The 14311-nt window shown below is 46.3% G+C and overlaps 1 protein-coding gene across 1 annotated transcript in view; it reads left to right on the top strand.

The window, feature by feature from the left end:
* Positions 1 to 1880: 1880 nt before the first annotated feature.
* NSG2 (neuronal vesicle trafficking associated 2) overlaps positions 1881 to 14311 on the top strand; it is a 37949-nt gene continuing 25518 nt past the window's right edge. Inside the window, exons 1-2 of the mRNA XM_075163909.1 lie at positions 1881 to 2115; positions 2676 to 2826. Of these exons, the coding sequence (XP_075020010.1) occupies positions 2698 to 2826 (129 nt within the window). The 5' untranslated portion in view covers positions 1881 to 2115; positions 2676 to 2697. The remainder of the gene's footprint in view (positions 2116 to 2675; positions 2827 to 14311) is intronic.

Genomic DNA, 14311 nt, shown 5'->3' with positions numbered 1-14311 from the left:
ATCATTTGCAAAGTATGTGCTTTTGGATTTTCTTACAACCTCCACATTTATCCTAATTATCATCCTGAGCCAAACTATCACAGTGACATTTATCTCTGTGTAGAGCATTAGCATGAGCATGAGCAAAGGACTTTGCAGGATTTATAACTTGCTATATATTTGCACAGATCCTAGCCCAGATGGGCATTGCTGCTTGATTTCTGGTATTACTACAATATAAAATAATTGTATTGTAGTAGTTCAATCAATAATCTTTAGTGAGTGTTTTTACGTGCTTCTTCAGACCTATAGAGCCTAAGTCCCACACTTTCCCTTATCTGCGGGATGCAACCTGCCAGCTTTCTTTGTAAGTATCTATTCCTGGTCCGGTCTGCAGTAACGTGGAGTTTAGTTACAGTGAAAATCTGGTTGAGTCTTGAGCTGAACATGCCTCTCATGGGTGGGATCTGAGGGGAATTCTGCTACTGAGCTTAAGAAATCTTTCCTGAATTTCCTGAATATGAACTCCCAAAACCTTATGACGTGATCAGTTTTTTGCAGATGATTCTGAGAACATCAAAAAGCTACCTGCTGACAGTTTTTAACACTGAGCAAAAGTTATTCGAAGTTAAGTTTTATATATGGCAGAACCTATTCTTAAAAACAGAAAAACTCTCTTGGATGAAATTTTCTATAGAAGATTGGCCTTATGCAGAAATGTGATACAGAAAATTCCAACCCAAGCATTAAAAACCGGTGAAGCTACTGGAAGCAAGCTCTTTAATGGACCCTGTAAGGTGATAATAGTAGAAGGTAGTTTTAGCTGCCCCAGCTCTACTGACTGCTTCTCAGTACTTCTCACTCTAGACATTGAACTGCCGCGCTGTGAACAAGCTCGTACCAATGCATTAAGCGCCTTTCACTTGCTTTGCCAAAGTATGGTTTTAAATTAATTTTCACAAGTGAGTTCTAAAAGGCTTTATTATGGCAACAGTTCACGCCTTTTAGGAGTATATTTAGGTCTTGCAAAAGATGCCAAGTTGCAAGCTCTGGAGGCAAATTCTATATTTATAAACAAATGAGGCTAAAGTCATCCCAAAGTATCCTCTGTCTCCAAGCAAAGTGCTTCAGCCTAATCCTGCAGGAGCTGGTGACCTCAGGGATGCTGGCGGGTGGGCGCGTGTCTGCGGGCAAGCAGCCTGGCACAGTGTGGCCGTACCTTCTGGCACGGTGGTGATGTGTGGTGTGTGCCAGCCTGGCAGGCTGGCTTCTGGAAATAGGAGGAGTGTCCCGTATGAAGCCAAGCAGGGCCAGCGGCTTGTTCCCGTCCTGCTGTTCCAGCATTTGAGTGGGCACCAGAGAGCAGTGACTGACCTTGTGCAACGCCCTGGTGAGGGACACAGCGGTCAATGCCAACGTGGGCCACAGGGGGGGAATGGCGTGCCCACTTGACCCAGTAGCAGCACCAGTCCTGTCTCCTTGCAGCACCGCAGCCGCCCTGGGACCCTCTGCAGCCCCCAGCCCTCTCTGTGACCACATCTGTGCCTGTGCAGTGCGCTGTGGAAGTGTCACAGCTTGCTTGTGGCCCTCTCGGACCTTTATGCAACCGTATTTGTGCACGCACGACACATTCCTGCAGCGCCGGAGCTGCGGCGGGGCCCTCTCCAGCCCACGCCCCCCGTGCAATGCCTTCTTGCAGCTCCACAGCCCACCCGCGGCCCCTCCGCTGTCGCACCCACGCCCACCCCCCCCACCGCCGGCCCCGCGCTCGGCCTGCAGGGGGCGCCACCGCCCGCCGGGGCGCGCGGCCGTGCGCGGCGGGGACGCCAGGGGGTGCCCGAGGCCGCGCGGCGGCGCGCGGGGGCGCGGGGCGTGCGCGCGCGCGCGCGCGCGCGGCGGGCGGGCGGGCGCGGGGCGGGGGGGGGGGAGCTGCCGCCCGCGCCCGCCCTCAGTCGCGCTTGCGGAGCCGCAGCCGAGCGCAGGGCGCAGCGCTGTCCCTTCAGCACCGCTCCCCCCGCGCGCCTCATCACCGCAAATAAAAATTAACGGAAACTTCCCCCCCTCACCTCCGCCTTCCCCCGCCCCCCCCGCCGCAGCGCCCGGGCCGAGCCGCCGCCAGTGACCGCGTGGTTTGCAGTAAGTAGGGGCTCGGGGGCGGCGGGAGGGGCGGGGGGGGTGCCCGCAGCCCCCCCTTCCAGCATCCCCCCCTGCGGCGCGACCCCCAGCCCCGCCGATCCCGGGGGAGCTGGGAGGAGGGGACCCCCAAGGTGCGGGGTTTGCAAGGGAGGGTTTCTGTACCCCCAAGGGGGCTGCAAAAAATAATGGGGGGTGGGGGGCGGGCAAAAGCACCCCGGGGCCAGGCTGCCGGCGGGAGATGCGCCCCGTCCCTTGAATGTTTGCGGTTGTGTTGGTGGTGGCGGCGGTCCCGATCGGTAATGCCGTTTGTGGTGCCGGTGCGTTGGGAGCAGCCGTGCTTGGGCTCACAGCGGGGGTTTTCAGGGGTATTTGTGGGGTGTCAGCGTAAGGCACGGCAAAATGCGTGTGTGAAGTCAAGTCGTGGTGTGGTATGCGGTGCGTCTAGAAACCCAGGCGTAAAAGCCCAGGTAACCGATACACTAAGTCAAACCGAGCAGGGTAAGGCAGAAATCCTCCTCTTCCCGCTACCCTTGTGACATTGATCATCTTGCTGGTTTTAGGTCTGGAAAGCAAGGTCCAAGCATGGTGAAGCTGGGGAGTAATTTGAATGACAAGAACAACAAACAACCATCCAACGAAGATGGTTTTCAGACAGTTCCTTTGATCACACCTTTGGAAGTAAATCACCTGCAGTTCCCGGCTCCGGAAAAGGTAAAACAAAATCAAATGGCGCTCCTGCATGATTACACACACATACGTGCCCCTTGGTTTTCACTGCCTTGATGACTTATTGGTCTCTGATGATATGAACTGTGGCATAGTGTCTATTCAATAAATAAAAAGGGGTTATCTTTTGTAGTGTGTTTATCTGTTTTAACATGGCACATAAGCACGCAACTGTCCCCCAACTTCTTCCCTCCTCAAAAAAATCCCAAATATTCCTTCAAAAATACAACGGGAAAAGGCTTAGCATGTTTCTCTTGCAAGTGCTGGAGAAACTGAGGAGTAGTTTACAATGCGTTGTTGTTATTATCAGTAAGATTAATTGCCTGCATTGAGAGTAATGTGATAACTCTTCTGAAATAAGCAGCTATTTTAATTATCTCGGTTCAGGTTTGTCTTCTTCTCCATGGCTTTGCAAAGCTTATTTGGGCATTGAGGATGCTGATTTCTCTGAAGAGAGCGGCTGAGTTCCCCCATGCACAGGGTGGTGATGGAGCAATCCAGGGATTCGTTTCCCCGATTGGCTCCAGCCGGGGGACAGCTTTCTCCCCTGCCCACTCAACGTTCTCAGAACTGAATGCAGCACTAAAACGTCCAGAAATGCGCATCGGCGATTGGCTGCGGTTTGGTGGTTGGGGTTTTTTAGATGCAGTATGTACTAGGAAATCTTTTGTCTATATCAATGCGGTGACGCTGCATATCAATATAACCTGGTGAGGACATGATGAGACCGTAAAAATCCGTATGCCCCAACAGTCCTTACAAAAACAAAGCCTGTCTGCAATGTAGTTCCCAGATACCACAGAGATGGAGCCAACTCCCCCAAAAGTACAGAAAGAATGATTAGATCTCACAGGATAATGGAATGATAGTAAAATTAACACTGATGATTATTGAACATATATCCTGGTTTTACTGTAGTACAAAATGAATTTTCTCTAAATACATTAGGAGAACGTGATGATGGATGTGATAAAACTGTCTAGATAGACAAGCTATGTTTATTTTATGATAGAGCTGAGTCAATTGCCTTGACATCCTGGGAACAGAGCCGTGCCAGACAAAGGAGCTGGTTTTATTCTCCATGTGCCTCATGGCAATCAGGAGCCGCTTCGCTGCATTCAGGAGAGTTACACTTCCATGAATTGTTGTGAATGAGAGGCTAAACCAGCCCTTATCTATGACTCTGATAAATAAGATTAAACAAAATAATTCAGGCAAAGCATCATAAATGTCGGAAAAGCTCAGAAGAAACTGTAGATGTGTAAAAGTAGCTCATTTGATCCTAGCACAAATGGCTCATTGAGATCGCACAGTATCACACGATGTGAAATTTAAATGACTCATGTATCAGGTGAGACATGGATAACCTAACAAAAATCCTTTCAAGCTGATGAAGTGGTAATGAGTGTTCTCACGACCACCACGTTCCAATTGCCTGTTGGTGAACAAACACTGGAGTCTATTGGTCTGGTGTGATTCCTTGCTGATTTTTCTGTTTAAACATGCCTACATCAATAATTCACATGTTGTTAGGTTACATTACCTTCATTAGCATACATTACTGTCAATGCATCTACTGACATCCATATTTTTCTTTGCTGGAAGAGTGGGGTGTATCTCCAGGAGTGCTAAGCGTGATTCAGAACTCAATGGTATTAGAGTCAATGGTATTGATTTCTGCAGGCTGTGGTTCAGTTCCCGCGTGCAGTAGGCCAGGAGTAAACGGCGACTGGACATCCATTCACAGGAAGGAGAAGTTATTTATGATAAAAGCAAAATAATTCACGATCTCTTTCCTTTGCTCTTTGTAGAACAAATTCTGTTGGGGTGAGTTCACCCTAGGGCAGAGGGTCTGTTTAAAGACCTGCTAATAAGGAGCTGAGCCTCAGGTGAAAAGCCTGGGCAAAGGTTAAGTGATAGGGGGAAATTTCAGCTTTGTACTTAGGAAAGCAAAGCTGCTTCTGAATTCGGTCAGACTGTGAGCCTAAGGAAGAGTAGACATGGATTTCAAGTCTTTCAGAGTGTATTCTTGTTTGGACTTGCCTTGCAGTCAGGAGGCAGGGTTAAAAAAAAACCCCTAAAATCGATTTGACTTTTTTTCCTATCTATTCCTAAAACCTGCCAGCAGTTGATTTTTAGCCTGGGAGAGTGAGAACACAAACCAAGATGCTTTCTGTGCCTCTTGCATGGGACGCCGCATAAATGACCAGAGCCAAACCAGGTTTGGTGTTGGGGTCTGTGTGCAACAGCTCAGAAGGGCTTTGCTCGCTCGTTTTCTTAAATGCAAACCCGTTGCTGCTGTAACCACAAGGAGGCGATGCTCCCAGCCTGCTCCCTGCCTGCCCGTCGGCTGCTGAGCATCACATCGTCTTTGCCTCTGCAACAAAGAGCTGGTGCGCCTGGCGTTTTCCAGTAAGTGAAATCTAAAAAAAAGAAAAGAAAATGCCCCACTAAATACTCCCTTTTCTGGACTTCTTTTCACCATTAGAGGGTATCTTCATTTAAGACAATGTGAGGTCTCAACCTGGATCTAACCTTGGGTCTGGGGCAATCCAGGGTGCATCAAACCCAGAGCAAGGAGGTTTGACTGCAGCGTGGGGCTGTGTACTTGCTCTAGCTTCAGTCTAGTAAAGGAGGTAAGTCTGTCTGGTAAAGGAGGAGGAGTACAGGCTTTGGCTCGCGGTCCAAGAGTATACTAGGTCTGTGTGGGGCAACCCAACTGCTGTTATTACTGGTGTACAATAATGCCTTCACCTGGTGTATGTATATTGCATGGTTTGCAAGCTCTGTTAGTTTATAGGCTTTTTCCAGTTGAGTCTTAGACACCTGCATGCAAGTTGATGACAAACAAACCTGTTGTTTGTCAGTATACTTACCTTTGCAGATCCTTAAAAGCACCCCACAAAGCCTATGGAGTCTGCAGACTGAAAATTTTGTTTTGAGGGCTTTAAATACCTGATTTTTCTTCATTTTAAGGATATTTTTGTAACTGGATCACTTGAGAGTTGCTCGAAGTGACTGTCAGCATTAACCTCTGTAGGTGTTTCACCATAGCTTCATCTCTTTCAAAGTGTCTCTGCCTCCCCTTTCAGAGAAAGAATATAAAAATGAGGCTTTTGCTCATGTGATGTAATCCCTGAAGCCCATCTCTTTTCAGATAGTTCCTTGATTATAAGAAATCATGTGGGGGGTGATAGGGAGAAACACTTTCTTAAAGGTATGCTTCAACTTATTGGCTGTCCTTTTGGGGATGCTTTCCAAACAGCTTGTTTTTCAAAGTGCTGTGAGCTTAGCAGCTCCCCCTGACTTCCACCTTGATGCTGCTGGAAAAATCCAGGCAGGAATTCAGGAGGCTTGAATTTGGCAACCTTTTTTTTAAAATTATTGGCCATGGGACTGACTATTCCTTTTTCCACCAAGCGAGGATGTGTCCTCCCAAGGCTCCTGCTATTCCTCCCACAGCATCAGCATTCTAGTCGTTCTGTCAGCAGTTGTATTGCTGCAAGGGGAGAAAGGTACCTGGTACAGTAATTTCTCCCCTAGGGTGCTAAGCCTGCTGTGTATTTATATTTATTGACTATCTTCAAGCATTTCCCCTGCCCCCTGTTCTCTTGCTGGGTTGGCATTTGCAGAAGGCAGAGACAGATGCTCTTAAATCATTTTTGCATGGCCTTTTTGCTGAAATCCATCCATGTAATAGGAATAATAGCCATCACCGGCGACAAGCCCTTGACCTGGCTTTTTATGTCTCTGAATTTCATTTCTTCTTCGTATTCAAAAAGCAAAAAAATGAAGTCCTTTTTCTTTTAGGACCAAAGGGGAAAAGGCTAGCTGTTCACTTGTTTTCCTAGGCGTAGACAAAGTGCTTCGGCTGTAATTGTTACGTGTCTCTGCAATGATAATGCTAAAAGATATGCAGCTTTTCAGGGACCATGCTGTTCCACTGAAATTTTAAATGAGACCGACAACTGGGGACCCCTTGGTCTCATAGGTTTACTTCAGTATACCAGCAGGAAATGCCTCTGTTCTGGCAGTAAAAATCCTAATTTTACATAACACAAAAGTGCATGAAAGCTATTGTCAGGGCTGAAAAAAACATCCGGCATCTCTTTTGTGAGGAAAGCTGCAGAAGGCTTATCATGTGGTCCATTGTTCTTCATTTTGAATGCATCTGGAGGCTTGAGAAATAATTTCTCTGGTGACAAATTCCTGCCATCCAACCCAGAAAAGAAAAAAATAGATGTAACTGCTCTCTTCAAATGCTTTTCCCATCCCATGCTCCTGCCTCTTGCCCTCCCTGGCTGCCCCCTCTCTGAGTGGCCGAGGCCATGCGTTTACACAGAGTAATCAAGAGTTCCTGAAAATCAGGAGGGTCCCTTGTGTTCACAGCCTGTCCCTATTGGTTTAACAGAAAATAATGTTTTGTCCTGGCCAGCTGAGCAGGCATAATTAATAGTACGCTGGATGAGTGCTTTTGTACCTAGGGGACTACTTGCAGCTCTCTCCTGAAATACTGATGCCGGTCTGCCCTCTGCGAAGCCCAGCAGCGCACGGCGGCTCTAGCCAGCCCGAAGGCACGAGCTGTCAGGGCAGCGTGGAGCTGGTTTTGGGGTGCTGCTACATGTGGTGGGGCCAGCGGCAGCTCAGCCTTCCCTGCGCTGTCTGGGAGGGCTCCTGATGCAGCTGGGGGCATGGGGCAGGCGCCTGTGCTCCCGCTCCCGCTGCTGGTGAGTTTGGTGGGATGGAGCAAATGGCAAAAGGAGAGATGGGGCAGGGCTAGTAATCGTGACAGCTGAAGGAAGGAAGAGTAAAAGGGAGGAGGAGGATGCAAAGGGAAAGAAAGCGTGAATGAAAGGAAGGGAATAAAAAGAGAGCATTGCAAATATGAAGGAATGGGCAGGCTCTCTTGCCTTTCCCCGTCTTTTCCTTTCTCCACTTGGGATACTCTGCCTAATCCCCACAAATACCAAAGTCTGAGCCTTCCTCTCCTGTGACATCTGTCCCCCTTCTGCACCGTGCAAATCCATTTGTCCTCTAAATGTGTATTTGAATGTAAACACTGCCTCTGCTCATTAAGCTGTAATAAGGATTTGCAGCAACGCTCACTCTGGCGGTGCAGGGGTTCTGGGGTAACCTTTTTGGTTTTGTTTGCGTGTCTTGGACAGCCCTACTTGAGGTTCTTGGCAGTTCATGATCCTCCTCTTTGGATATAGCCACAGCCCTCGCAGACACCTGGGGTAGCGTTCAGCTGCCTCACCTGCGTACAGATAACGTGTTGCTACTGCAGCTCTTGAGTATGGAAAGTCTCGGGATTTATTTAGCCTGTGCAGAAATTTCTCTCCTTAACTGCACTGCTATCGGTGTCTGAATTGGGTTGTTTAAAGATAGCCTATGTCTGTTTTTGTGAGCTCCATTGCCTCTCCTAAACCCAGTTATGTCTGCACTGCAATTCCTAGAGCTGCGTTCTGCAGAAACAGCAGAAATGGACACAGGAAAAGTGTGGTAGGGTACGGCTGTTTGGCTAAGCCTGTGGCAATCTATTCTTTATTCTAACGTGGAAGTTCATTGCTGCAGGTGGAGGTTATTTCAGCAAGACCATGAAGCGAACCCTGCATACTTACTGGTCTGGAAAGCAAGATTGGGTAAGATTCTTGACTGGTGTAAATCAGTGTAGTTTGGATGAAATCAATGGAGCTCTGGCCAATTTACCATCACTACAGCCGAGTGATTGATTCTTTTGTCTGCTTTGCTATACCCTCCCCTGGCTGAACCTACTGAAATCAATTTGTGTCACCCCTTCACAGCCTCCTGTGGGTTCCTGACGGTTATGGTCACGTAGGGATTTGTAGGGAGACTTAAGCTGAACAATTTCCAAGCTCCCTTTGTGCTTGTGAGCTATGCCTTTCCCTTCTCAGCTGCTTTCAGCTCCCAGTGCAGCCTTTGCATTCTGTGCTGCCTTTCGTCGGTGGTGCCAGGGCTGATTACATTTGCTGTCTTTGTCCTTTTGTGATGTTCCTTATGCCTGGAATATCCTCCTGGCACTGATTCAGGAGACCACTTTTTTCTACCACCCTCTGTGCAATGCATTTCCAGCACAACACCCATTAGATGAGCTGATACAGGGGAAAAAAAAAAGCAGACTCTTTCTACTGACTGTGGCTTTCTCCATTGACTATGGATTTGATCCCCAGGCATCCTTTTTTTCTTCTCTTCTTTTTTTTTTTCTTTTTCCTCCTTATTTTTGCTGCTTGATATTTCAGGCATTTCATGTGCTCAAATAGTGACTAGGATCCCATGGGGTCTACCATTACATACATCCCAAATGCCAATTTTAATACTAATCTCTGGGAAGTCTGCCTGCTGAGATGTGTTCATCCTGTAGATTTGGAAGCACAGCTGCCTCTCCCATGGGATGGAACATAGTCATGATTATTTGGGAAGGTTTTTAAAGACCTGATTGTCTAAAAATCTGGGAATTTGCAGCATGGTGATTACCAGGTAGCCTGAGATTACTGGTCCACCCAGTCCAATGTGTGCTGTTTCTAGCAGTAGCCCGTGCAAGAGTCGGAAGGAGCTACAGGAGATGCTGCAGTAGGCGTGGAGCTGCTCATGTCTATGAATGTTTCATCTTAAGCCTGCAAAGAAAGAGATTGTTTTAAGCCCTGAAACATTATTTTTCCATCTCTTTTCCTATACTGCTAAGTATTTTAACTTCAGCTACTGTTGGCAATGGGCACATCTCATTTGCTCTTTGAAGCTGTCTGTGTGTGAGGATTAGAGCTTGTAGGTCACTGGAGAATTTTGTGTGTGAGCAGCTGGTGAATTTTAGCCATCCCCTGGCTTGTAACACATAAGCATAGAAACCGACTCAGTCACAGCAGATTTAGTGCCAAGACTGGGGGTCACCATTTCGCTATCATCACTAACCTGGACAGCATGCTGCAGCTGGGACTTGGTCTAAGGTCCTTCTCAGCTATTGATGCTCAGCTGGGTAATGAAGGCAAAGGAAACCACGATGTCGGTGCCAGTGATGGGTTTATATTTTCTGATCTCTCTCTGCAAGGAATGAGGAAAGGCATGTATTTGGAAGCCAAGAGTCTCATTTTCATTTAAAAGTGAGCATGACTAACCCACGTGGAAACTGATGGGTGTGTTACAACCATTTTGTGGGACTACAAAGTTCAGCTTTGAACCTGGAGGAAACCTTTCTCCTTAGTAGGAGAAACACATTTTGTTTATCTCTTCTGTCAATCTGAAAGCCACTCTGAGTGAGAGACTCTTCATTATTAATAATCCTGGGAAGTAGTATTTTAAATTTTTATGGTTTGCACTTTGCAGCACCTGAACCACAATATATTACATGCACTGTGGCAATGAAGTGGGAATTACAGCAGGGCTGCATGTCCTTTTCCAAATGAATAATTTAAAGTTTTCACAATGCCAGTTATGTTAAATATTATTACTCATTTCTTCAGGGAAAACCATAGAGCTCAAACGCAAATATGAAGTGGCGATAAATGATGTTACATTTAGCCAATCTGAGACAAGACTCAGAATTCATATCAGTTCATTTTCTGAAACACTTACTTCATCCCATTGCAGGAAAATCCTTTTTAAGGTTCCATGCTTAATGTGATATTTTTCCATTTGTCACGTTTCATGTCTACTCTGCTCCTTCCTCCTGAAAGCAAATGCTTTTAATATAGTCCACTTGGTTAGAAGCTTGCTTTCTTTTGCTTTCAGCATCCAAAGTACCTAGGGAAACCTAGGTTTCCCAGCACTCTCCTACTGTTTACTTTCTCAAGGTTGTCAATGATGGATTTCCTGCTGGTGTACGCAGACTCTCATCTGTGGTTTCTCACTTCAGCACACCTATAATTTTCCAAAGCATCACTAGAGAGAAGGTGCCTGGTCCTGCATTCATTAAAGCCGAGGAAAGGTTTCCTATTGATCCAGTGGTATCACGAGCATTAAGCCTAGAATAGTAAGTGCATTTAGGTTTAGGATTTGATAAATGTATTAGCAAACAGCATCATTGGAAAAATCTTGCTTATGTGGAGCAGCTTGATAGATATGGCACGTTGTCCTGTCACGTTTGGGTTTTTATAACTTTTACAGGCCATTCTCTATAGTCCGCTACTCAGGTCTTACAGAAAAGCGTTTGAGGGATTGGAGTGAGGAACCAAAAGATGCAAGAAAGAGAATAGGAAGTAAAAACCTTTCAAGACATGGAGAGTGTTATTACATCTGCTAAGCCAGGGTGATTGAGGACAACAATTCTGCAGAGAGCTGCCATTTTCCATAGAGCGTCTGACTTCCTACCCACCCCAGCCATATCTCTTGCTAGCGCCTAATCCCCAAAACGTTATATTTATATGGAGAATGTGCTGGAGCTACTATTACCGCTCAGTTAATGAAAACCTGTTAAGTAGCAGCGAGCCGTGATCTGTCTTCCTGACTCAACCACCAATTGCTGGTGTGACTCAGCACGTTACTAAGCTTCTTTTTTTTCTCTTTTTTTTTCCTACTTCTCCATCAGTAATATGGGGATACTGGGGTCACGCTGGTATATAAAGCGCTTTGAGTGGTCTGGCTGAAGAATGCCAGAGGAGCCCTGACATCGGTATCGTAACTGGCTGTGGGCAGGTGATTGAAGCCAGCTTAGGCTCTGATCTGGCCAAAGCGCTTAAATGCACACTTAACTTTAAATATCCGACTAAGCTTGCTGATGTTAATAGGACTACTTGCATGCTTAAGTGCTTCGCTGAATTAGAAGTTAATGACTTCAAATGCTCAATAAACTTAGTTTTGGAGGAAGCTGCAAGGACTGGCAGTGTGGATTCCCGTAATTAGCTGTGTCTTTTTGCTGCTCTGTGGAAGCCCTTTTCTCTTTTCCTGTATTTTTACAATTGGTCTGCAAACTTCAGCTGGGAAGCAACTTTCAAAGAACAGTTTTATTTTGGATGTAAAATGAAGGAAGTCCCGGATAATTTATTTGTGTCCCCTTTATTGCATCTGTCATAAACAGCACAGTCTCTCTGCAGTTTAAAGGTGGAGGACCTCTGGGCAATAGTGTGAAAACTTTAAGAACAGGTTACAGCAGCAACATAATGTGCAGGGAGATCCCCTGAGCTAGTATTCTTCTAGACTCCATCCACAGTACTGGCTTTAAAGTGCTATTAAAGCTGGCAGGGAGGCTGCTCTCTTTGGTGGACCATCACAACGCACAAAGTGAGGCACAGGCATAAGCTGGTGCTGAATCAGGGCCTAGATAATGAAACACAAAGGCTGACAAGTGTCCAAAAAAGTTCAAAGGGTATTCATCCAGCTATCGCCAAGACTCAGACAATCGAAAAAGCCGATGGGACTGTTCTTGCTTCTTAATATTCATTTGCAGCTGTGCAGGTTGCTTCATGAGATGAATAATAATAACCATAATTCTCTGCCCCAGTAAGCTCATGGTTAGGGATGCCAACCTAAAACAGCCAGACCCTTCTCTCCATGAGGAGTGTGAGTTAAGACAAGCCTTAGGGAACATGCAGAAGGAGGTGAGGGCTCAAGGAGGCACGTGCAGAGAATGGGCAGAATGGTGGTGGTGTGGTGGGGGTGGAGAGGGGGCTAATTGTCTATTTTGGGAGTATTCAAGAGACTACTTGTCCGTTTAAGCACTGGTTCGATTGTTTGTATTTATTGTCTGTACTCATGAGGCCAGAGCAGAGCCAAGCCGTGCTGGCAGCTCTAGAAGTTACCCCCTTATTTCTTTTCCACCATAACTGCATTGCAGAGAAGGGAATGAGGAGCTGGGCACTTCTTTCACTTCAGTTTGCTTTGAATTGCAACCTACACAGGACCCCAATTTTATACTCCCTTTCACCGGTTTCAATCGAGAATAACTCTACTGACGTCAGCAAAGCTGCAAAACGGACAAGAAGAGGGAATGGGGATCATTCTGTTTGCTGTGGTTTGTAATAAATGCCAGTAGCTCTCCCAGGAAACCTGTCGTGGTGTGAGATGAATGTACCTTGTTTGCATGGAAACAGTGGGATCCTGGGCTCCGATGGAACTGCCCTGGGGCAGCCGGTGATAAATGAATGCTGATCGTTGCGCTGACTGTGGAGTCAGTGGGGTTTTTATTACTGTACATCCAACAGCAATTTGGTTAGAATTTCTGGAAGACTTTACTGCCAGGAATTTTTTCTCAGTGACAAAATGGAAAGAAAAGGTGAAAAAGGAGTGATGGCAGGGAACAGGGGGAAGGCAAATCTTCTTTCCCACCCAACCCAAATCAGAAAACCGGAAAATGAAAACAGAACAACCAACCAAAACAGCAAAAACAAATAATGCTAAAAATATGGAAATTTTTTTTTTACAAGATTAATTATTCCTTTTCTAAATTTGCACTTAGATTAATCCTTTGTGCTTTAGAAAAGTTCTTTTGGGTTTTGACCAGCTTTCATTTAAACTTGTTTCAGAGACACTCGCAACTGACACATGCATGGGAGGCTGTCAGCGTAGCAAATGCTCTGCTAAAAACTGTGTGTGTGGGGTGTGCGTGTATCCACGTACTACCATCTGACAGCGTTCGCTCCTGTCTCTGGGTACTGCTAAGGTGGCCCTCACTGGGGTGGTCTCACTAGTGCAGGAGGCTCAAGGAGCGCGATGAACACAGCTCCATTTCCAGAAGCCTTTGCGTGGGCTTCCTGATGGCAGCTTGTTGGATGGAGAGGGGGTGAACGTTGCTGCAAAAGTGGGATCCGTGCTCAGGCTTATTTATTTAGACTGTAGGGGACTGAACAAGAGGTAGCTCTTTTCTTCTAAATGTGCACACCGTGCCCTCAGCAAAATTGCATTTTTATTGTTACTGACACAATATTGAATGCTACCCCCACACTACAGGTTTTCAGTTTTCTATTTGTCCTTTGTCATTTTATTTCTGTGCTCTCCTTTAAAGAGGAGACCTTACCGACTGCCCTGTCTTTCTTCTGCTGAGTAATTCCACCAGGTGTCTGACAAAGATACTTCTGGAGAGCAGATATTTAGCTTTTGCAATGCCAAAAGGCATTTAGCAAAGGTACTTCTTACCTCCTCTACTAAAGCTTTTTGATACCTCTGCAAATTTCTCTGCAAAACACTGACCAGCAGGATGACTATGGCTCTGGGCACACACACATTTCGCTGCTGGCACGGTCAGCAAATTGGGTTTCAAATAGCTTCTGATCTGGCTGGGGACTGAGCTTATTTATTCACAGACGTGATAGACATTGCTGCTGGACTTGAATCTGATGCCTTGTGAAGGGCGTGTGGGTTTCAGTCTCATGCTGTATCCCTGTAGACAGCATAATTCAGACTTTCCTACTTACGGGATATTGGTTGAATGTAACGACAGTTAAAAAATACCTGTAAGAAAACTGGCGTTAGAGACAAAGAGAAAATGTAAATTATATATAGAAACAAGTAAGGCTTTTAATTT

Source organism: Calonectris borealis, chromosome 15, assembly GCF_964195595.1.
Source record: "Calonectris borealis chromosome 15, bCalBor7.hap1.2, whole genome shotgun sequence".
Taxonomy (NCBI): Eukaryota; Metazoa; Chordata; class Aves; order Procellariiformes; family Procellariidae; genus Calonectris; species Calonectris borealis.
Note: the sequence above shows the minus strand (reverse complement) of the source record. Positions and strands in the feature narration are given on the sequence as shown.